This window comes from Marmota flaviventris, chromosome 3, assembly GCF_047511675.1.
Source record: "Marmota flaviventris isolate mMarFla1 chromosome 3, mMarFla1.hap1, whole genome shotgun sequence".
Taxonomy (NCBI): Eukaryota; Metazoa; Chordata; class Mammalia; order Rodentia; family Sciuridae; genus Marmota; species Marmota flaviventris.
Genome location: NC_092500.1, coordinates 61,173,204 through 61,196,719, shown reverse-complemented (window position 1 = coordinate 61,196,719; position 23,516 = coordinate 61,173,204). Strand labels below are relative to the sequence as shown.

Below are 23,516 nucleotides of genomic sequence, written 5' to 3'. Positions count from 1 at the left end.
CCCAAAAGCAAAAGCAAATTAATGGAATTATATTTAAAAAGCTATTCAACATAGGAAACAGTTAATATGGTGAATTTCTTTTTATCTTTGATATAAGAAAGGGTTTTTACCTGTTTATCAAATACAGGCACAATAAAAATGATCAATACATTTAAAGAAGCTAAAATAAAGTGGTTTTTTTATTATTGTTTTTTAGTACAAGCACATAAACACAATCTCATAAACAGATTCAAATCACATTCAACCTAGGAGAAAATACTTGCAACATTTCAACATACAAAGATGATTTAATGATATACAAATAACTCTTAAAAGGTGTAAGAAAATAAAAACTTGGTAGAGAAAATTAGTGAAAGATGTATATAAACAATTCACAATTATATAGGAAATGGCTTTTTGACTTGTGAAATGATATTCAATCACACATATAATTAGAGAAATACAAAGTAAAATAATTTTCTCTTACCATGTTCAACCTGTAAGATTGCCAATACTTTATAATGATAAAAACCTCTTCTGATGTTAAAGTTATTGAGAAACAAGAACACTAATAATAGACTGTTAATGGGAGTTGAAACACTGTGTGTAGAAAATGATTTAACATTGCTAACTGAAAGTGAATGGCATTTACTTTTGGCTCAGAAATTCCAATTTTAGTAATTTATGCTGACATTATGACCTCCAATATTATATAATTTCTTTTTTATTAAAAAATTATAAAAATGCATGTCCATGATTTTATTCATGGTTGCACTCTAATTGACAATATTGAAAACAAACTATTAGCTAAAAATGAGAGCAATTAAATATGTTATGACAGATCCTTTTAAAGAAGGACTATGCAGCCCTAACAAATTTGAAATATCTCCAAGAGTAGACGTGGTGTGTTTGACAGGATATTGTTATTTAGTGAATAAATCAAAAGGAATCATGATATCTGTAGTATATAAAATTTAGCTTGAATTTAGTTGGTTTACAGAGGCTATTTTTTTTTCATTTTATATTCTCAATTTTCATATGAACTTAAAAATATTTTTCTTTCTGTTTCTAAATCCTAAACTATGTATCTGGGAATGGGCGAGTACTAGGCAATGAACTAGGAGAGCAACGTACACAGAATTACTGGAAGCAAAATTAGAACATATAAAAGTGTGTGTGTGTGTGTGCGTGTGTGTGTGTGTAGAAAACACTTCTGTAATTCAAAAATTGGCAGTCCCTTAGGAAATGACGTTTTGGGATCTCAGTTACCCTGAGAGTTCTTTGTTCTTGTTAGATGTTTTCCTGTAAGAAGACATAAATCCTTCATGGTATCGAGAGATGGTTAATTTTCATATTTCATTGCATATCACATTTAGGAAGGGTCAGATAGTGGGTTATAGCAAATTTTAGGAAATAAGGTAATTTGATAAATTTCCTGAAAACATGTAGTATATGAATCATAAATAATCTTTCTTAAATAACGTTTAAATCAATCATATGTTTTATGTAGATTCAAGTGCTTAGGGAGAAAAACTGATCATCAGTGTTCTCTGCTCACCAAGATGCTGAGTTAAGTATGGAACTACAGTGGGTTGGCCCAGATAATGTATACAATAATCTGTATTATACTATTAAATGGTTAGTGTTTTAACTACTAACTATACTTTAACTTGTAGATATTGGTGAAATATTATAGATAAGATAAGTAATGATTTAAAACTGACAAGCCTTTTAAATTTTAATTTTTATGTGGTATTCACTATTGTCAACAAAACTGCATATAATTGCATCTATTGATCTGTGTTCACACGATCTTATATTATTTTCCCTCATAGCCTATGTTGTAAAGATACATGGTATGTGTGATTGTTGAATCGGGACAAATCAACAATTTAATATGATGAAATTATAGTTTATAATATAATTGAACATTTATATCAGTGTTCTCATTCGGATCATTTGTATAAATGATATAATTTTATAATATATAATTTCACAATCATCTGATTGTGGTAAGGAACTCTGGACGTGGATCACTGCTCTTTCCAATGGTTTATGCTTTTATTAAGATTATTAAATAAGGGAATTCTAAATACTCTTTTTAACCAAATTATGTTGGAGCCATTGCTTTTCTTTGGCTTTCATCTTGCTTCATCTGCCTAATATAACTTGTCTCATCTTTTCATCTCCTTCTAAGGCACATCTAAGAGGCAAACACTTAGATATCTCCTTCTTTAAATTCCTGTAGAGAACTCTGGGAAGACCTCTCATTTTTTGGTTAGTTTTTTTTTTTTTTTTTTTTCCCATGGAAGTATCAATAATTCTTTTTAGGATGAGTGTCCATAATTTATCTTCTAGTTAAAACTTATATGAAAACTTGAGAGTAAAACTTTTAGACAACTGTGGAATTTTAAAGCTATAACTTCTGAAAATAATCTCTATTAATCTGACCCCTTGCTCTGAATGTAAGCCTGGGCACAGTTTTTAATTTTTAATCTCTTTAGTTCTACAGAACAAATGCAGAACATTGAGAATAGTAATTGTTACATATATAGTTCTCAATAGGCCCAAAGTTATAGTTATTAACATAGTTGCTTGTTTGCCTGACATTTCAATATCATTATTTTGAGAAGGCTGTAGATGCTATCCAAAATTTATCTGAAAACCAGTCCAACAATGCAGTGTAATTTTGAAATTCATCACATATTTTCCCCCTCTAGATCATTCTGACTTAAAGTATACTCATGATTGCAGTCTACACATTAGGGAATAAGCAAAAAGGTATGTTTTAATAATATAAGCATATTATGTTTTAAAAATTCTTCCCTTATTACTTCTCTATATAATTATCTTTCTGAATTTTATTGATCCATTTTTTTCCTAAAAATCATTCATCTAACTTTTAAAAAGTGTCCTTTGTCTTTAGGTTTCTATAACCCTTCTATTCTTCTCATGACGCAGTTCACTTCTAATGACATATCACAAACACCTTTTTATATTTATCTGCTTCAATAAACCTTTATTGTCCATTGCACACCACTGGATCTTATTTGTTTTTAAAGTTATAACTAGAAGAAAAACATTATCTCCTTCTCTACCAGCATACTACCTGCAATTCATAAATGAGCATTGAATAACTCTACCTGAAACATAATTTTGCTAACCATAACTTGAGTACTAGCTATCACTGTTATTAGATAGAGCTTTCCTTCTACTCTCACCATTCAGACATGATAAAAGACACAACATGGTAATGGGAAACCATACAATAGTAACAGTGTTTATCTTGGTGAATTCAAATGACCCACATTTGAATGTTGTGTTATTTATGTTCCAGCTTCACAAATATTTGTTAAGCACTGCTTTGATCTGATCATCCCCTCACTCACCCTGCTGTATATTCACTGGATTCTCATATATTTTTTCTTTCTTAGAAATTTCCTATACTATTATATGTATCCATAAATTTCTAGTTATTTTGGCTACTTGGAAGAAAACTATTTCGTGTAATCATTGTGTCACTTGAATGATAATTTGCTTGATCACACAAGCTAGGCATGGTGGTGAATGGTGGTAAATCTAGCAGCTGGGCGGGGCTGAGCCAGGAGGATTCCGAGTTCAAAACCAGTCTCACCAACTTAGTGAGTCCCTAAGCAACTCAGTTAGACTGTGTCTCTAAATAAATAAAGTGTGTGGGGAGGTGCTGGGCATGTGGCTCCGTGTTTAAGTACCTCTCAGTTTAATCCCCAAGACAAAAAAAAAATCAAATATTTGAACACCTATTCTCATAAAGTATTTGAAAGATTAGTTATAGATTAACATGAATCAAATTGAAGAAATACATTTCAAATGACTATTAAATGTCCTATAAACTGGTGAGTAGGTCACACTAAGTTCTAAACAAAGGAAGGATCTCTCAGTGTTTTCATAAAGATGAGGAATGAAGTGTGGATTATGTTCCTTGTGATGAAATCTAAGCTGATTTGAGAAATATTTGTGAATTGGTAAAGTTTTGAAAATGGATTTTTATATAGCTGAAAAGGAAGAACTAACTTCTTACTCATGATATTAGTTTTTATTTTCAGTAAATTTGATAGGACAAAAGAGAAATGAAGAATCAATCCATGGAGATAGAGTTCATTTTACTTGGGCTGACAGATGACCCTGTGCTAAAAATTGTGATTTTCCTGTTTCTATTTTTCAATTATATCTTGAGCCTGATGGGGAACTTAACCATCATCATCCTCACCCTGCTGGATCCCCGCCTCAAGACTCCAATGTATTTCTTCCTCCGAAATTTTTCCTTCTTGGAAATTTCCTTCACAACAGTCTGCATTCCACGGTTCCTGATAAGCATTCTCACTGGAGACAGAACAATTTCCTACAATTGCTGTGCAACTCAGTTATTCTTTTTTTTCCTATTAGGGATTACAGAGTTTTACCTCCTGGCTGCCATGTCCTATGACCGCTATGTTGCTATCTGCAAACCTCTGCATTACCCAGTCATTATGAACAGCAGAGTGTGCTACCTACTGGTGCTCAGCTCCTGGGCAGCTGGATTCTTAATCATCTTCCCCCCTTTGCTCCTGGGGCTCAAACTGGATTTCTGTGCTTCCAAAGTGATTGATCACTTTCTGTGTGACACTTCCCCCATCCTGCAGATCTCTTGTACAGATACACATTTAATAGAATTGATGGCCTTTGTCTTAGCTGTGTTAACACTTGCCCTCACATTGTTATTAGTGGTCCTCTCCTACACATTCATCATCAATACCATTCTCAAATTCCCTTCTGTTCAACAAAGAATGAAAGCCTTTTCCACCTGCTCCTCACACATGGTAGTTGTTTCTATTACTTATGGAAGTTGTATCTTTATGTATATGAAGCCATCAGCAAAAGAAAGGGTGACTTTAACTAAAGGTGTAGCTGTGCTCAATACCTCTGTTGCCCCTTTGCTCAACCCTTTCATTTACACCTTGAGGAACCAGCAAGTGAAAGAAGCTCTCAAGCATATGCTCCAAAGGTTTTGTTCTTTTGAAAACAACAAGGCGGAGTTTAGACATAAATAAAAGTTTCTCCTTTGGAATCAAAATAATTACAAATAAGTTATTTGTAAACATAAATTGATGTCATTTGGAGTAAAAATAATTGAACATCAGGCTTTGGTTCTTACTTCATAGTCTCTGAACATTAAAGATGATACTAACCCATGAAAGAAAGTCAACCTACAATTCATTATATATAAATTTTTATGTTGGTTTGGAGAAATATTTATATATTTAAAGCATGTGTATAAAAACATTTCCATCTGCCATTGAATCAGAGTATACAATGATGATCTTTAATAACTGTTCTGAATGCCTGTCATGCCTGTTTTGAAATTTTATATGAAAGAAACTACACTCTTTGAATTACATGTCTGACTTCTTTTGTTCAACATAGCAAAGTTCATCCATGTTATTGCATGCATCCACAGCTTCTTCTTTATGCTATTGTGATTTAGCAGCATGTCTCCTGTCCTTTCGATAGTTTTTCCTCCCTTACTCCAATACTGTGATATTTTACTTTCTGAGGAATCTCTCTACAAAATGGAATCTTTATTTTTTTGATGTGAAAAATGAATAAATTGAATGCCAATCCCTGAAAATTATCCTTTCATATGTCCTTTTGAAATAAAATCTGTCAAAGGGGAATTAATAGGAATGGACTATCTCCTCATGTCTTGCTGATTTCCTTCCTCAATTCCCATCTTCCAGAGAAGCTTAAGAAATTATTCCTTAAGGAAAAAAAAAAAAAGAAAGATACCTGTAGAGAAATACATTCCACGTTTTGTTGCTCTCCTTATGACCCCCTTTAGCTGAAACTATACTTGAGTTATTTGTTTTTATAATTCAGTAGACTCCAAGATTCATCTTGCTTTTAAAGACCTGAGGGAGCCAAAAGCCAAAGTGTGAGTGTTGACGACAAAATGTCGAGGAAATTAATGCTGAAAATTTCAGATTGGAGCCATGCAGAAAAAGTATAGAAAATGGCAATGAACTTTAGTAATTTCTTCAAGAGTGCTTATGAAAACCTTAGCAGCAAAGTAGGTAATTCTCAAATACATAATGAGAAGATACTCTGGATGTCATGTTAACTCAGCAGCCTGAGTACACCTCTGGAGAATAATAATAACCTTTGCTTCTCTCTAACATCCAATTTTTGCACAATGTTCTTTCATGGTTTTAATTTACCATTTTGAGAAGGAAACTCTGGGAAATGGCTTCTTAGTTGGTCCTCTCCTGTTAGTGAACAACTAGGAAAGTCATGTGTGATGTTTACTCAGCAACCTATAATTCAATGAAGATTTAATGACTAAAGCATGGTATCAGAGTGTGCAAAGCACTGCTTTTATCACTGTCTCTGCTCAAAGAGTGGCACATGTCAGTAATCCCAGTGGCTCAGGAGGCTGATGCAGGAGAATCTTGAGTTCAACACTAGCCTCAGGAAAAGCAAGGAACTAAGCAGCTCAGTGAGACTCTAAATAAAATATAAAATAGGGATGGGGATGTGGTTTAGTGATCAAGTGCCCCTGAGTTCAATCTCATTACTCCTCTCTCCCCGAAAAAAAAAAAAAAAAAAAAAAAAGAGTGATAACAGTGTTGTGGACAGGTGGGGAGGGATAAGAAGTATTTTTCATCTTCTTACTCAATTTTCTCCCATAATATAGGGCTGTTTGAAGTTCCTGTCCATTATGAATGCTTAAGTCCATGAAATCTACTAATGTTGATGTCCTGGTTGGTAAGCATGATTTTACAGGGCAAAGTAGATAATTTCTGATGTAGTGAATAATCAGGAAAAAAGAACAACCTACATAAGAAAATATATTACTATTAAAGCAATTTAATTTTGCCAATCTAAAACAGGTCTATGTTTTATGATCTCTATATATCCCTGTAGAACAATATCTCTACTCCAAGCTCTTCTAGGACAAATATTTCTTAGTCATTGAATTACAATCCCTAGGGGAAAAAAACTATGCTTATTCATTCTTTCATTTATTACTTCTCCAAACAGTTATCTAAGAACATGTATTGTACTAGACAAAATAGACATGCTCCTGGAATTTGAAGAAAAAGAGTTTCATTGACAGTGGAATGAGGTCTATAAAATAAAATGCATAGGACAAGAAATATATTTGAATGCATCCATGATTAAGTCAAAATTAACTGCAGTATTATGTATAGTTATGGTGCACTATAAAAACATTTAGTAAACAAGATTGGCCTTAAATTGATAAGTTCTTAATACTGTGATAGATGTGTTCCTTATGAAACTGTTATCTATTTCCGTAAATATAAAATTATTAGATATAAAATGCTTAGCATATGACCTTGCATAGCATAAGCTTTCAAGATTAACATTTTTTGGACATTTCAAGAAATTTAGGATACTAGCTGTGAAAAAAGGCTCTGAATATGGCCTGCTGTTGCTTCTCAGTCTGTGCCATTAGATCTTCTCTAAGTGAACCCAAAGCTTCAGGTGACTTTATTATAGGTCTCCTCCACTATCTTGATCTCAAGATAGGTGAAGAGCATTATTTCAATCTAAGTTGTTTTTTTTTTTTTTTTGTACCACAGATTGAACCCAGAGGCATTTTACCACTGAGTTACATCTCCAGTATTTTTTTTTTTGTACTTTGAACAGGGTCTCACTAAGTTGCTTAGTGCTTTGCTAAGTTGCTGAGGTAGGCTTCAAACTTGTGAACCTCCTGACTCAGCCTCCTGAGTTGCTGGTTACAGGTGTACACCACTGTGCCTGGCTGCAATCTAAACTTCTTGAAACAGAATTTCTAATAACTCACTAGTCACTAAGTTCACTGATTTCCATTCATAAACACCCAGTGCTTTTCAAATCAGGGATTTAGAACAGTAAGAATATAATTAATAGTGTTAACTAATCTTGGAATTAGGTCATGAACTGGGTCCACTGAAAAAATGTGGGAAGTTTGGACTAAATTGCAAAAGTGATGAAAAGAGAAGTCATCAGAATCAGAACTGGAGACCAAATTGGAGGTAGTGTTGTAGAACAACTGAAAATATTAGTGGCCCCAAAATTCCTATATTAGATAGAGCTTATCCACATCCCTAACTCCTTTTACTCTATTCCCCTTCTTGCCTGGTCAGTATTACTAGGTGTTGATCTAAAAAGTGGCATACTTTACATATTTCCATTCCAATTGTTTATATTGAATTATGTATGCAAAATTTAATTTTTTTTCCAGAAAACCTCAAATTATGCTAGTGTGTCACAACACTTAAATTTTTATCCAATAGTTCCTTTAGTTGTTAACCCATAAGTAAGTTTCATTTGCATAGTATGAATCTTATATTGATAAGATGCATTGACAAAACATTTTTAAAATGTTAATAGTTGGAAATGTTAACATCAAGGTAGTTTGATCATTATACACCTTATGTCTATATTGAAATATTGAATTGTAACATTATATCTCATATAGTTGTACCATTAAAATAATAATTAATAAAAAAGATATGTTGCATTGAGATTCTTTCATTATGGCTGTTAAAAACAGCCAGGTGTGGTGGTGCATAGCTGTAATCCTAGCCACCCTGGATGCTGAGGCACGAAATCCACAATTTTGAGGCCAGCCTCAGCAACTGAGCAAGGTACTAAGCAACTTAATGAGACCCACTTTCAAAATATAAAAGGGCTTGGGGATATAGTTCATTGGTAAAGTGCATCTGGGTTCACTCCCTGGTGAAGAAGAAGAAGTAGAAGAAGAAGAAGAAGGAGGAGGAGGAGGAGGAGGAGGAGGAGGAGGAGGAGGAGGAGTTGTTTAGATTGCAATAATGCCCCTTACCTATTATGAGATCAACAGATTGAAAGCTTGAAATAGAAAGAGATACAGCTTCCATAAATTTACATTGAGTTGTAGTCATTTATATGGCTAATTTACATACATTCCTTGTTTTTCAATTTCTTTTTCTTTTTTCTTTTTTTTTTTTTTTTTTTTGGTGATGCAGGGATTGAATCCAGGGCCTTGGGCATGCTAGGCAGGCATTCTACCTACTAAGCTATATCCTCAGCCCCTCACATTTTTTACTTGTTAAATAATTTTATAGTCATTTAATAATTATAATTTCTCCACAGCTAAAGATTAGTTATAGATAAATCATAAAAGCAAATAAATATATAGATATATGAACATTTGCCTTGCAAATACAAATCTTTCAAGAATTTTGGGGGCTAGTGTTGTGGTTCAGTGGTAGAGAACTTGCATACCATGTGTGAAGCACTGGGTGCAATCCTCAGCACCAATAAAATAAATAAAATAAAGATCCATCAAAACTAAAAAAAAAACATTAGAAAAAGAATTTTTAGCATCTTACTTCATGTAAATTCTATTAAACTTAGTTCATTTGCCCTGTGACTTTCAGAGTATTCAAACTTGTAGGATTTCATATTTTATAATTCAGTTTCCATGATGAAATGGACATTTATACAGATGTTTATTAAACATTGAAATGCATCTGTTTTTTAGTTGTTATTTTTGTGTTTATAATTTACATGTAATAGGTTTTATCATGTTTTTAATTAATTGCTTCCATAAATCCATTAAAACACTAGACTCAAAAGGACAGGAAATTAGTGGGTTTTCTATTTATTTCATCCCCACTGCCTGAAATGGTGCCTTGCTTTAGAAAAGGCTTTCAATATTAGAATTTTATATAAAATCAACAGCCATAAACCAAAGGCATTTCTGCATATCATTGACAAATCCTCAGAAAGAGAAAGAAGGAAAACTACACCATTTTCAATGGCCTAAAAAATAAAATACTTGGGGATCAATTAAATGAAAGAGGTGAAAGATATATATAATGAAAATTACAGAACCCTAAAGAAAGAAATCAAAGAAGACCTTAGAAGATGGAAAGATCTACCTTGCTCTTGGATAGACAGAATCAATATTAACATAATGACCATACTTCCAAAAGCAGTATATATATTTAATGCAATTCCAATCAAAATCCCAATGACATTCCTCATAGAAATAGAAAAGGCCATCATGAAATTTATCTAGAAAAATAAGAGACCCAGAAAAGCTAAAGCAATCCTTAGCAAGAAGAGTGAAGCAGGTGGCATCACTATACCAGAACTTATAGAGCAATAGTAGCAAAACAGCATGGTATTGGCACCAAAACAGACTGGTAGGCCAATGGTACAGAATAGAGGATACAGAGACTAACTCACAGAACTACAATTATCTTATATTAGACAAAGGTGCCAAGAATATGCATTGGAGAAAAGATAGCCTCTTCAACAAATGGTGCTGGGAAAACTGGAAATTCATATGCAACAAAATGAAATTAAACCCCTATCTCTCACCATGCACAAAACCCAACTCAAAATGGATCAAGGACTTAGGAATACAACCAGAGACCCCATGTCTAATAGAAGAAAATGTAGGCCCTATTCTACATCATGTGGGATTAGGCCCCAACTTCCTTAATAAGAGCCCTGTGGCACAAGAATTAAAATCAGGAGTCAATAAAAGGGATGGACTCAAATTAAAAAGTTTCTTTTCAGCAAAAGAAACAATGTGTGAGATGAATAGAGAGCCTACATCTTGGGAGAAAATCTTTACCCCTCACACATCTGATAGAGCACTAATCTCTAGAGTATATAAAGAACTCAAAAAGCTAAACACTGAAAAATCAAATGGCCCAATAAATAAATGGTCCAAGGGCCTGAAGAGACACTTCTCAGAAGATAATGTACAAGAAATCAATGAATACATGAAAAAATGTTCATCATCACTAGCAATTAGAGAAATGCAAATCAAAACAACTCCTATCAGAATGGCAGCTATTATGTGTACAGACAATAATAAGTCTTAGTGATGATGTGGAGAAAAAGATACATTCATACACTGCTGGTGGAACTGCAAGTTGATGTAGCCAATATGGAAAGCAGTATGGAGATTCCTTGGAAAATTGGAAATGGACCCACTGTTTAACCCAGCTATCCCTCTCCTCAGTCTATAACCTAGGGATTAAAAACAGCATACTACAGGGATACATCCACATCAATGTTTATAGCAGCACAATTCACAATAGTTAAACTTTGGAGGCAACCTAGATGCCATTCAATAGACGAATGCATTAAAAATGTGGGATATATACACAATGCAATATTACAATAAAAGAGAATAATATCATAAAATTTGCAGGTAAATAGATGGAGTTAGAGAAGATAATGCTAAGTGAAGTTAGCCAATCCCAAAAAACCAAATGCTGAATTTTTTATTTTTTTTGATATAAGGAGGCAGATTCATAGTTGGATAGGGAACAGGGGCATGGGAGGAATAGACGAACTCTAGATAGGGCAGAGTGGTTGAATGGGAAGGGAGAGCGCATGGACTTATAAATGATGGAGGAATGTGAGGAACATTATCATCCAAAGTACAGGTATGAAGACATGAATAGGTGTGAATATACTATGTATACAATCAGAGACATGAAAAATTGTGTACGATATGTGTAATAAGAATTGTAATGCATTCTGCTGTCATATATAAATAAAAATATTAGAATTGAGGAATTCTATCAACACAATTACTGAATCCCAATATGCGGTGAATGCATTACCTCTGTTTCTTTTTTTTTTTTTGCAGGTTCTTTCAGATTTTCTATTATGTGAAGTCCTTTAGTTGCCTGGAAGTAGGTTTTCTTTTTGAGAACACTTATCCTGAAACTCTTTCCTTGCAAGGAAAGGAATGATTTAAAAAGTCAAAGACACATATTTAGAGATCAACAATCTTTTCAGTACATATAGAATACTTTTACACTAGAAAATTCCCTTACTTATTTAAGAACAATGCAGTTCTTTTGACTGAGTCCTTGAAGGCCTGTTTTACTTGCTTGTTCCTCAGTGTGTAAATGAAGGGGTTCAACATGGGACTGATGGACGTAACAAGGACTGTCACCCCCTTGTTAATAACCACTGAGTCTTTTGCTGCAGGCTTAACATAAATGAAGATACAGCTCCCATAGGTTATGGAGACCACAATCATATGGGAAGAACAGGTAGAAAATGCCCTTTTCCTTTGTTGGGCAGAAGGGAATTGCAAAATAGTTATAATGATGTATACATAGGATAGAACGACACATATGAGAGTCATAATAAAAGTTAAAACAGCACAAATTATAACCATCTGCTCTATGAGCCATGTTTCTGTGCATGAGATTGTTAGGATGGGTTCTGCATCACAGGCAAAATGATCAATAACATTAGAGTTGCAGAATTCCAGATTCAGGACCAAGCTAAATGGTGGGAGTATGACCAACAAAGCAGCTGTCCAGCAACAAAGGATGAGTCTTCTGCAGACCCTGGTGTTCATGATGGTCACATAGTGTAGGGGTTTGCAGATAGCTATGTATCGGTCGTAGGACATGGTGGCGAGGAGAAAAAATTCTGTTACACCAAAGAGATCAGTGAAAAATATCTGAATGGCACAACTGTTATATGTGATGGACTTATCCCCTGTTGATAAGCTGTACAAGTATCTGGGAATACAAGCAGTTGTGAATGAGATTTCTAAGAAGGAGAAGTTTTGTAGGAAAAAGTACATGGCAGTTTTGAGGCTTGCATCCAGGAAGGTGAGGGAGATGATTGCCAGATTCCCAGTTATACTCAGCACGTAGGCGAGAAAGAGAAAGATGAAAATCACGACCTTCAGTTGTGGGTCATCTGTCAGTCCCAGCAGGATAAATGTTGTTATTGTGTGATTTCTCATAAGTGGATCCTGACTTCTACTTAATTTGCATTTAAAATTCAGAGATGTTTGTGTAGGATAGTAATTCACAGAGGAAGAACCTGGAAAACCCATTCACATGTATTTAACTATTTTGTTTACAAATATTGTCATTCACTGGTAGCATAGGTTCTATAATCATATATTTTTGGTCATTTCAGTGTAGATTAAAAAATCAAATTGCATTATCTATACCAATTCCAAAATGTTATGGTTGCTTCCTTATTATTGCATTCTGTTCTTATTTTTTATTTTACCTGCATCTCAGATTTAATTTTCCCCAACAGTTAGATTTGACTACTAGTGGTTTTCTGAGATTGAGCAATTTTCCTTATTCATACTGTGAACCCTAAAGCTGAACCATAAATTTTCTTTTTCATATTTATGTTTCCTTGAAGTCTTGTTATTAATATAATTATATCACACAGAGAGTTAATTATATAGGCTCTCCTTCTGTGGCTGAGGATGTCAAGTATACTTGTGTTTTCTGTAAACAACTACTTCCTTACTTATTCCCCTGGTTTTTCCTCATAATTTTCTATTTAAAATACTCCTTTCCTATTGCAGTACATAAGAAAGAGTATTTTGAGGTTGAATTTATTGTATAGGATGATAATATAAGTTAGGTTTGGAATATATACCTGATAAAAATCACATTTTTTAATTTTTTTAATGTCTATAAGTGTGAAGCACAGTCCAAAATACTGCATTAGTATCCCAACTTCCAAAATATATCAGGTTTAAACTATTACATATTTCTTCAAGCATGATTTAATTTCACTGTGACTCAGTTTGTTAGTGTAAAATGGAAAATAAAATAATACTCTTCATACATATACTCTGTGATAGTATATTATACAAAATATTAATGAAAGTACCTAACAATGAGTAATAAATATAATTTAACTACTTCAGTGCCCTGGTTCATAATTATTTTCCTTTTATTGGTTACCATACGTTCAATCATTATTATACTGAAATCATGTTTTGCCCCCATGTTTTTAAATATATGAATTACATGAAAGTTTATCAAATACCTCCCTTTTTCTGTTGAAGGTTAGGAAATTTCTAAGTATAATGTTATAATGTGTGTTTTCTTTATTTGCTTTTCCTAATTTTGAGACAGGGTCTAACAAATTGCCCAGGCTGGCCTTGAACTTGTGATTCTCCTATCCCAGCCTCTCCAGTCACTGAGATTATAGGAATGTGCCACCCTTACCAGCTCAGAAGTGTTTTCAACCACACAGTATTTCTAGTAGCCTCTGTTAACTTGCTGATTGTTACATACATACGAACCTGTCACCTTTTTGCTTTGTTATTTCTAGACATTTTTTTCTTGCTGCTGTCTTTTATGTTGATAGTTCTTAGTGCTTCATTATTTCTTTCTGATAGATTATTTTCCTGAATTTCTCAGCTCTAAAATGTTATTGCTCTTTATGATCTCAATCTGTTAATTAGATGTACCCCAAACAGGACCAAAGTGAAAAATCATGATTTTCCACGCCCCTTTTTACTTCTCACCTTGTATTCTTTATAATCAAATTAGTATGCTCTAATTATTAAATCTTTACTACAGACTAGACAGTGAAATAAACACTTCACATGGATTATCTGGAATAATCTTCTCTCCAATGCTCTATATTTCTCCATTTTATCTCTATCCCACAGTATCCAATTTTAGTGGAAATGTCCATATCAAGCCATTAGTTTCTAGGTTTTAGTTTCCAGAAATTTTTGTTGGGGATGTTACTACTTTTCACATGACACAAATTATGCTACCTTTTTATTGTTGCCTAATATAATCTTATAAATATCTATAAAATACACAAGATTAAAGCACTCTAAAATACTGTTTAATTAATACCACATTAATTTACATTTCTAACTTTAAATGAAATCAGGCAAGATTTATTTATTAGAGTCACATATGACCCAATTCTCAAAAAAGGAAATGAAACAAATGACAACATTTATTATACTTACCCTTCTGGCAATTAATCATAACCTTCCTCTGTTGTTTACATGTATTTTTAGAGACACAAGTTGAAAATGTTGAGAATAAACTTGATAATTTTTAGCCAATACTGATTGAATTTGGTCACTTCAACACTAACACTATCCTGGGAATACGTGATTTTCTTGGATTTTGTCTTTTATCAATTGCACCAACTTTCTCACAATAGATACAGTTCTATCATAAGCCCAGGAAATTTTTTTTTTTTTTATTTTTAACTATCACTGAAAAGTGTGTTCAAGGGAACTCTTGTTACCTTTAGAATAATTGATGTTCAGAACTCTTTTGCTCAGAGAAAGGGTTTTCCAATCTGAAGCTAGATATTTATTTTATTTGCCAAATCTGCGACAAATTAATGAAAAAAAAAATTCTTCTGTGACCCAGATTCAAAAACTACTAATGAATCATTTGTGTAATGAACTTGGGGAAAAACAATCCAACCTACCATAGTAACAATGGGAACATGGACTTTAGAGACAAGAGAAAGCATGTGGATCATTAAGAGAGACTCGTAGGAAAAATTTAAGAATCTCATTAAAAACAAAACCTAGTCCAGTTTCTTTTAATTAATCGTTAGCACACAAGGTAGCTAAAAGATCTCTTTTTCTGTTTTACCAATTTTTATGAAAAAAATAAATTATACATAAAGATTTTAAAATATTACTCAGCTTTACTTTCTCAGAATGTTATTCTTATTACACAAAACATAAAAATTCTTCAGTCAAAATAAATAAATAATTTTAACAAACATGCCTAGGTTCAACTGTGAGCATTCTAAAAGAAAGCAGAAATGTCAATTTCTTTTTGTGCACTAACTTATCTGATATTTTAAATTATGTTAAAATCTAGTACCCCAGCACTTCTGTGACTTCAAATCCACTGAAAGGTCTTCACAACATGAAATTTATTCTTTCATAAAATTGATTTTATAATTCCCCCAGGAATAGAAATATAATAGAATGCATGAAAATATTGTTAAACAAATTTCTTATAATACCACTAAGTATAAGAATATTTTTAAAACTCATATACAATAAATATATTTTTATTAGTATTAATTTGACAAACCATAATTGTATGCAGTAATGGCATGCAATATGTTTTGATATATGTGTCCAATGAGGACTGATCCAAGTATGCTAAATAGTGTATCCATTGAAGGGTTATGGAAAATGATATTTCTACAAGACAGCGCCCCGAGAAAAAAATGAAGAAATAGTGTGGCTCCAGAGGAGGGAGAGAAATTAGCCAAACATTAAGAATAGGCCTTGATGAAAAAGCAAACTTTCATCCTTTCCATGTTCATCACAAGCATCTCCACCAAAAGTAAACCTTCACCCCTTCCCAACCACAATGGGTCCTGAAGGAAGGAAGCAAATACCAAAACGCTGGGCTCTAGACTTTTACAGTTTCCCATTGCAGTGAGTCTTGGAAAGAGAAAAGCAAATAGTGAAGCGCTAGGTACGCTCTATGTGGGTTCCAGGGATAAGCACTGAATAATTGAGTTGGGAGCTTTTCCCAGTGATGAGAAGTTTAAACCTTTTTATAATTACCTTCCGGAGTTAAAATTTTAACCTGCACAACTAGGTCCCTAACTGTCCAAACTGCACATCTGCAGTCTTCATTGATTAAGTCACCCTCATTGTAAACTATAAAACCCAAATTTTTTCTGTAATCCAGAGGGCCATTTCCTGTACTCAGAAAATGAGCCCTTCTGAGCCTGATCAATGGACTTCGCTGCAGAATAGAGGATAGCTTGCTGATCCAAGATTTGCTTCCTGTCTCCTGCCTCCATCATTTGGTGGCCATGTGCTTCCATCCATCACCTCCCATGTTTTCATGCTTAGAGATTTGAACTTATTTTCAACTGTTTTGTAATATACAATATACTGTTATTCAATATATTCACCCTGATATACAACAGATCTCCTAACTGAAATTCTGTGTTCTTTGACCAGTAAGTGAAGAAAGTATATTTGCTGTTTCAGGCTGGGAAGAAATATGGAAAGAGATAGATAAAAGTGATGGCTGAGGATAAGATGGTTCCTTTGGGGTGATAGAAATGTTCCAAAGTTAGATTATGGTGAGGTGTGCACAACTTTGTAAATATAACAAAATAATTTGATTCTATATTTAATTGTACAATTATAATCTATACTTCATATAGTTATATGTATATAAGTCACATATTAATAAAGGTGTGTTTATTATTTTTTACTATGTATATTTAAGGTGCACTCTATCCTATTTGAGTTACTAATACAGCTGTTTTCTTAAAAAATGGATTAAGTGCTTCAATTAAAAGGAATGACTGAAGTAGGGTGAGTTGGTAAAAATCTCATGGCTAATAGGAATGATGACAGGATCTGGATTTAGATACTATTACCTCAAGGTTAACTTTTCAAAGAGTTAACTCTTTTGAAAAGTTTCAACTCTTTTTTAAAGAGTTGAAAAACCCCAGGATCTGTGATTTTATATCTTTTACTAGAGAACATGCAACTAACTGGGTAGAATCTGGATGCATCTTTAGAAAAATAAAATGTATGATTGTTAACCAATCTATGCAATGTAGGTCAAAGTGTACAAACATGCAGTTATGAAAAATGAATGAATCTAGAGGCAGTTTACATCAGGAGGACTATAATTAATAATATTTTATTTTAAACTGAAAAATCAATAAGAGATATCAGGTGCTTTTAGTATACACAAAACAAAGACTTTTTGAGATGATGGGTATATTAATTTTCTTGATTGTAGTAAACATTTCATCATGTATATCATGTTGTTTACTTTAAACACATACAATAAAATCAATAAAATGATACATAAAATGATAAATATATATATATGTATAATAAATCAAAACTATATATTCATTGAAAGCAGCAATCAAAAATGAAATGCAGGAAGCATATTTATGTTATAATCAATATAGCATAAATTCAACTTTGGTTTCAACACTGATACATTCAATTCCTCTTGTTGGAGATATTTTTCTCTTTTATTTTCTGTTATAATGATCCAAATATTTCTTGTGTCATTTTTATTGTGGAGAAAGGTGTACTTTCAAGATATTTGAAATTATTCATACTCAAGGACAAAAACTAAACTGACATTTTTTTTTCTTTCAATACTGACAATATACTAAAAATATAGACAGAGAGAAAATGTTATAATAGCAGAGATACAGGATGTTTCTGCATGGTGACTCTTTAGGGTTTGAGCATGTAGGATTTTGTCTGGACAGGAAAAAATTCTTAAACGGAGTAAATTTTATTTTGAGAACCGAGGCATAAAAAATAAGGAAAATTTTTTTGGACATATAAACATCATATGGAAAAGATGAGGGACAAAAAATTAGAAAAATATAAATTCAAATGCCATTGGGATGGGAATTAATTTCAGATGATGAGCCACATGAGCTTTTTGTGGGGGGAATCTGATAAACAATTTATACTCTTATATTATACTGCTGTTTATGTCCTAAAAATGTAGTACTATATTTATAGCTTTTCATATTCCTTTTAGAAAATTATCTAAATTTTAAAGGTACTATATATTTGGCTGCTTTTATTTAATTGATTTCTTTTTACTTTATTTTTTTCCATGTGTGTTTGCTTATTTCACTAACATTTTGGGTAGATATATTAATATAGATATCTATATCTAGCATTATTTTTTGTAGTACTAAAACATTAAAATTTCTCAAAATAGCATTTTTAACTTTATTTCTTTTTTATTGAGAAAAGCCTATCCTATTTAAAATTTTGGCTTCATTAATTTGATATAATTTAAAATCTCACAATATTCAACTTTTAGTATTTTAGAGGTTTTTCTCAAATTGAAAGGTTTGTAATTCGTTTTCATGACAAAAACACTAATTTTTGGTGCAATCTAAGCTTTTTGTTTTTATTATTTAAATTTACTTTTTAAACTGACACATAAAACATAAAAAGTATACATATTTATGGGGTACAACATGATTCTTCAATACATGTATACATTGTATAATATTCTAATCAGGGAAAAATAATCTGTCTTCGCAAATATTTATCATTTGTTTATGACTGAAACATTCAAGATCCTTTCTTCTAGCTTTTTGAAATATCTGATATAATAATGTTATCTGAAGTCACTCTTCGGGGCAGTAGCACAGAAGAACTTCTTACTCTTATCTGTAACTTAATACTCATCAATTTACTATTCCGCATTCTACTTTCCCCAGCCTCTTGCAATTGCCACTCTACACACAACTTCAATGAAATGTACTTTTTTTATATTTCACACATAAAGTACTTGTCTGTCTGTTCCTGGCTTATTTCTGTTTGTATTCTCTTCTTTTGGACTGAGGATTAAAGTAGGAGCACTTAACTACTGAGCCACTTCTCCTGCCATTTTTATTTTGTATTTTGGAGACATGGTCTCTCTAAATTACTGAGGGTCTCACAAGTACTGAAACAGGTCTCAAATTATGATCCTCCTCCCTCAGCCTCCTGCTTCACTGGGATTATAGGCATGCACCACTGCACCAGCTTATTTCTCTTAATGCAATTATTTCTACTTTCATCTATGTTCTTGCAAATAACAGAGTTTCATATTATTTTATGTCTGGGAAGTATTCCAATGTGTATATATACCACATTTTCTTCATCCATTCTACAGCTGATAATCACTTAGCTTGCTTGTTCATTTCTTGTTTTAATTTTTGAGTGTTCATAAGAGGATTTTTTTTTATTCTGATTTTTTTGTCCTCTGTTTGTAGGATCTAGAACAGTACCTACTCTAAAGAAACTACCCAATACAATTTATTAGGTGAATTAATGAATGAATCATTTGGAACTTTTGGATTGGAAGAAACAGTGGTGATGATTATTTGTTCTGTTGACCCTGAAAATGTAAAAAATGACAAGAAGTTTATATCTATTTTATTTTCTTTTATCTTATTTTTTGGTCTTCAAATTTGAAAATGAAGCAAGGATTTAAAATTTTGAAAGCTATTAACATGCCTATTATAAAATGATGTCATCTTAAAAGAGGCTTGTTGAGAAGATGCCACTGGATGAGGATGAGCAAGAGCGTTTTGAAAAGTTAACTTGCCAGCAGACTTTGGGAAGTTCACCAAACTTGTTCATCACCTTCATGTCCCTTATTTCTTGAAAAATATAAAAATTCTTTTGACTGACTCCTTGAAGGGCTGTTGTACTTGCTTGTCCCTTAGTGTGTAAATGAAGAGGGGTTCAGTATGGAAGCGATGGAAGTTGTGAGGACAGTCACCCCCTTATTTATGGCCATTGAGTCATTTGCTGAAAGTTTAATGTAGATGAAGATGCAGCTGCCATATGTGAGGGAAACCACAATCATGTGGGAAGAATAGGTAGAAAAGGCTTTTTTCTATTGCTGGGCAGAAGAAATCTTAAAATTTCCTTGATGATGTAAATGTAGGACAGAACTACACACAAGAGTGACATAGTGAGGGTCAGTACATCACAAATGATAATGGTCTGTTCCATAAACCAAGTATTTGTGCAAGAGATTTTCAGAGGGGAAATGCATCATGAAGAAAATGATCAATGATATTGAAATCAGAAAACTCCAGATTTAGGCCTAGGCTGAGTGGGGGGATTAAAAGAAACAGACCAGCTACTCAACAACAAACACAAGTCTCCTGCAGACTCTACTACTCATGATAGTCACATAATGCAGGGGCTTGCAGATGGCCACATAGCGATCATAGGACATGGCAGCCAGGAGAAAAAATTCAGTTACACCAAAGAGGTCAGTAAAAAATACTTGGCTGACACAGGCATTGTAGGTAATCATCTTGTCACCTGTTGCTATGTTATATAAGTATCTGGGAATACATGCAGAAGTGAATGAGATCCCAAGAAAGCAAAATTTTGTAGGAAATAGTAGATGGCTATTTTAAGGCAAGGATTCACTAAGATGAGAGAGATAATAGTCATATTTCCTCTAATGCTTAACACATAGGTAAGAAATAGAAAGATTAAAATCTGAACCTGCAGTTGTGGGTCATCTGTCAGTTCCAGTAGAATGAAAATTGTTACAGTATTGTTAGCATTGTTGATTCTTGACTTCTGTTAAATATACATGTAACATTCAGAGACAGTTTGCTACAGAATATTTATCAGTTTTACCTCTATCATTTAGGTTTTTTCTTATTCACAATGGTTTTAAAAAATATTTCATGTTTATATTTGAGCACTATTTATCTTTGAAGTGTATATTTAAATGTTTTATGTGTGTATTTGTATATAGGCACATGCTCTAAAATAGCAAATCACTTAAGTTTTAGATAAAAGAGATTACATTTCTAAATGAATTTTATCATGATTAAAAGAAAATGTGATAATCTCAATGGTATCTTTTGAAAATTAATAATGTAACATATTATTTGATGTTTTCAAAGTACCCAAACTTTCTCTAATTAACTTGGGATATCTCTAAAGCAAATTCTAAGTGATTTGTGAATCACTGTGAAGTAAGAAAAATACTAATTCTGTTTTGTTTTCAGACAGTACTAATTCTGTTTTGTTTTCTGACACATAGTCTGAACTATGTGTCAGATCTCCATGTAAAGCAACACTGTTCAAGTTAAATTACTTGGTTAGCTATCATTTATTGTGAAATACTTCATATATTAGTTTTTCTGATCCCTCTCAAAATATCACTTTTCTTAAGTACCTGTTTCCTCATTTCAAGTCAGAGTTATCATTTAGTTAGCTGTGCTACTTCAGTCATAACACATTTTTTTTAATAACTCAATGGCACCTATCCCACTAAAATCATTATAATTTCCCAGTAATTTACCCATTAAATTAACTATTTGGATTAACTTTTTTTCAAAACAGATGCTTATAGTTATACACTTCAATTATGAGTTTGCATACAGCCATGTATTGTGAACTCATAAAATTAATCTTTCTGAATTGGAATAAATACTTAAAAGTGAAAGACCTTTATTTATTATTCAAAAGAAAACTGTCAGAATGTTCATTTAAAAAAATAGTTTAGTTATCAATGGACCTTTATTTTATTTATTGATATGTGGTACTGAGAATTGAGCCAAGGGCCTCACACTTGCTGTGGAAAAAATTTCCACTGAGCCACAACCCCAGCCCAGAATGTTCATTATTATTTCAAAATAAATATCTCGAAATTTTGGTCAGTTAAATAATAATACAAAATCCTTTATCCCCTAAATAAATAATTTTATTTGTATATTTTAATGGAAATATTTCTTCATTAATTTTACTAAGATAATAAGTAATTTGGCATTATGTTGGCATTAGTCAATGATTAGACTTTTTAAAAGGTCAATATCATTTATACATAGAATAAGTTCTTAAGCATAATTTTGCAGTCTTTTTCTGCATAAATGAAAATATATTGTTTTCTAAATTTGATATTATTAATCCTTACTGCTCTCTTTCCCCAAACATGTCATGATCCCTACATTCAGATATTCTTACAAATTTATATTTATTTTCTTAAGATAGTCATAACAAAATTTTTAGTAACAGATTCTCTTTTATAAACTTATTTGTTGGGTTACTTTTACATTCAGATCCTGAATTTCTATTGTGGTCAAAGTACTTGATATATTATGGATTTTGATTCAGAGTGATATCTCACAAAATGAATTTGTAGGTGTTCCCTGTACGTATGTTTTTTCAAAGAGTTGAAAAATTAGTATTAATTCTTCTGTGAGTTTTTGTCAAATTCATCTTCAAAATCATTTTATCTTTGGTTTTTCTTTTTTTAGGGAAGTTTTGACTACTACTTCCATCTAATTGTAATTAGTTTGTTCAGGCTATTCTTGATTCAGCATTGGTAGGGTACATACTTCTAGGAATCTGTCCAGTTCCTCTAAGCTATTCCATTTTTGTGGCATATAATTTTTTATAACAGTTTATTATAATTTTTTCCTGAGGTATATGTCATAATGTTTCCATTTTCATTTCTGATTTTATTTATTTCAGTCTTCTCTTATTCTTAATCAGACTGCCTTAGAATATGTTGTTTTTCTCTTTTGAAGAAAATAACTCTTTGTTTGAATAATGTAAAACATTGTACATACTCCCTACAGGTAGAAAGGAACAACAAATCCTTTCTTGTGATTCAATAGAATTATTCTTTATAAAATGATGAAATTTCTGTTATTTTACTAAAAGTTTAATATGATTACAGATAAATCATAAAACCAAATAAATATATAGATATATGAATATTTGCCTTGCAAATACATGTCTTTCAAGAATTTTCAGGGCTGGGGTTGTAGTTCAGTGGTAGAGCACTTGCCTATCATGTGTGAAGCACTGGGTTCAAACCTCAGCACCAATAAAATAAATAAAATAAAGATCCATCAAAACTAAAAAAAAAAAAATAGAAACAGAATTTTTACCATCTTACTTCATGTAAATTCTATTAAACTTAGTTCATTTGCCCTGTGATTTTCAGAGTATTCAAACTTTTACAATTTCATGTTTTATAATTTAGTTTCCATGTTGACATGAATATTTATATAGATGTTTATTAAACATTGAAATGCATCTGTTTTTTAGTTAATATTTTTGTGTTTATAATTTACATGTAATACGTTTTATCAGGTTTTTAATTCATTGGTCCCATAAATCTATTAAAACATTAGAATCAAAAGGACAGGAAATTCGTGGGTTTTCTATTTAT

The 23,516-nt window shown here is 32.3% G+C and overlaps 2 protein-coding genes and 1 pseudogene across 2 annotated transcripts; 1 reads left to right on the top strand and 2 right to left on the bottom strand.

The window, feature by feature from the left end:
- The first annotated feature begins 4,085 nt into the window (after window positions 1–4,085).
- LOC114084342 (olfactory receptor 6C6-like) lies at window positions 4,086–5,048 on the top strand. The gene has a single exon (XM_027925456.2). The coding sequence runs from the start codon at window positions 4,089–4,091 to the stop codon at window positions 5,046–5,048; it is 960 nt and encodes a 319-aa protein (XP_027781257.2). The 5' UTR covers window positions 4,086–4,088.
- Window positions 5,049–11,842: 6,794 nt separating this feature from the next.
- LOC114084432 (olfactory receptor 6C2-like) lies at window positions 11,843–12,778 on the bottom strand. Its single transcript, XM_027925525.2, has one exon. The coding sequence runs from the start codon at window positions 12,776–12,778 to the stop codon at window positions 11,843–11,845; it is 936 nt and encodes a 311-aa protein (XP_027781326.2).
- A 7,178-nt stretch (window positions 12,779–19,956) lies between these two features.
- LOC114084431 (olfactory receptor 6C2-like) lies at window positions 19,957–21,524 on the bottom strand (annotated as a pseudogene).
- Window positions 21,525–23,516: the final 1,992 nt, after the last annotated feature.

What these genes read in the sequence shown, in the direction of transcription:
- LOC114084342 (XM_027925456.2), top strand. Translation starts at nt 4,089, where the DNA reads ATGAAGAATCAATCCATGGAGATAGAGTTCATTTTACTTGGGCTGACA.
- LOC114084432 (XM_027925525.2), bottom strand. Translation starts at nt 12,778, where the DNA reads ATGAGAAATCACACAATAACAACATTTATCCTGCTGGGACTGACAGAT.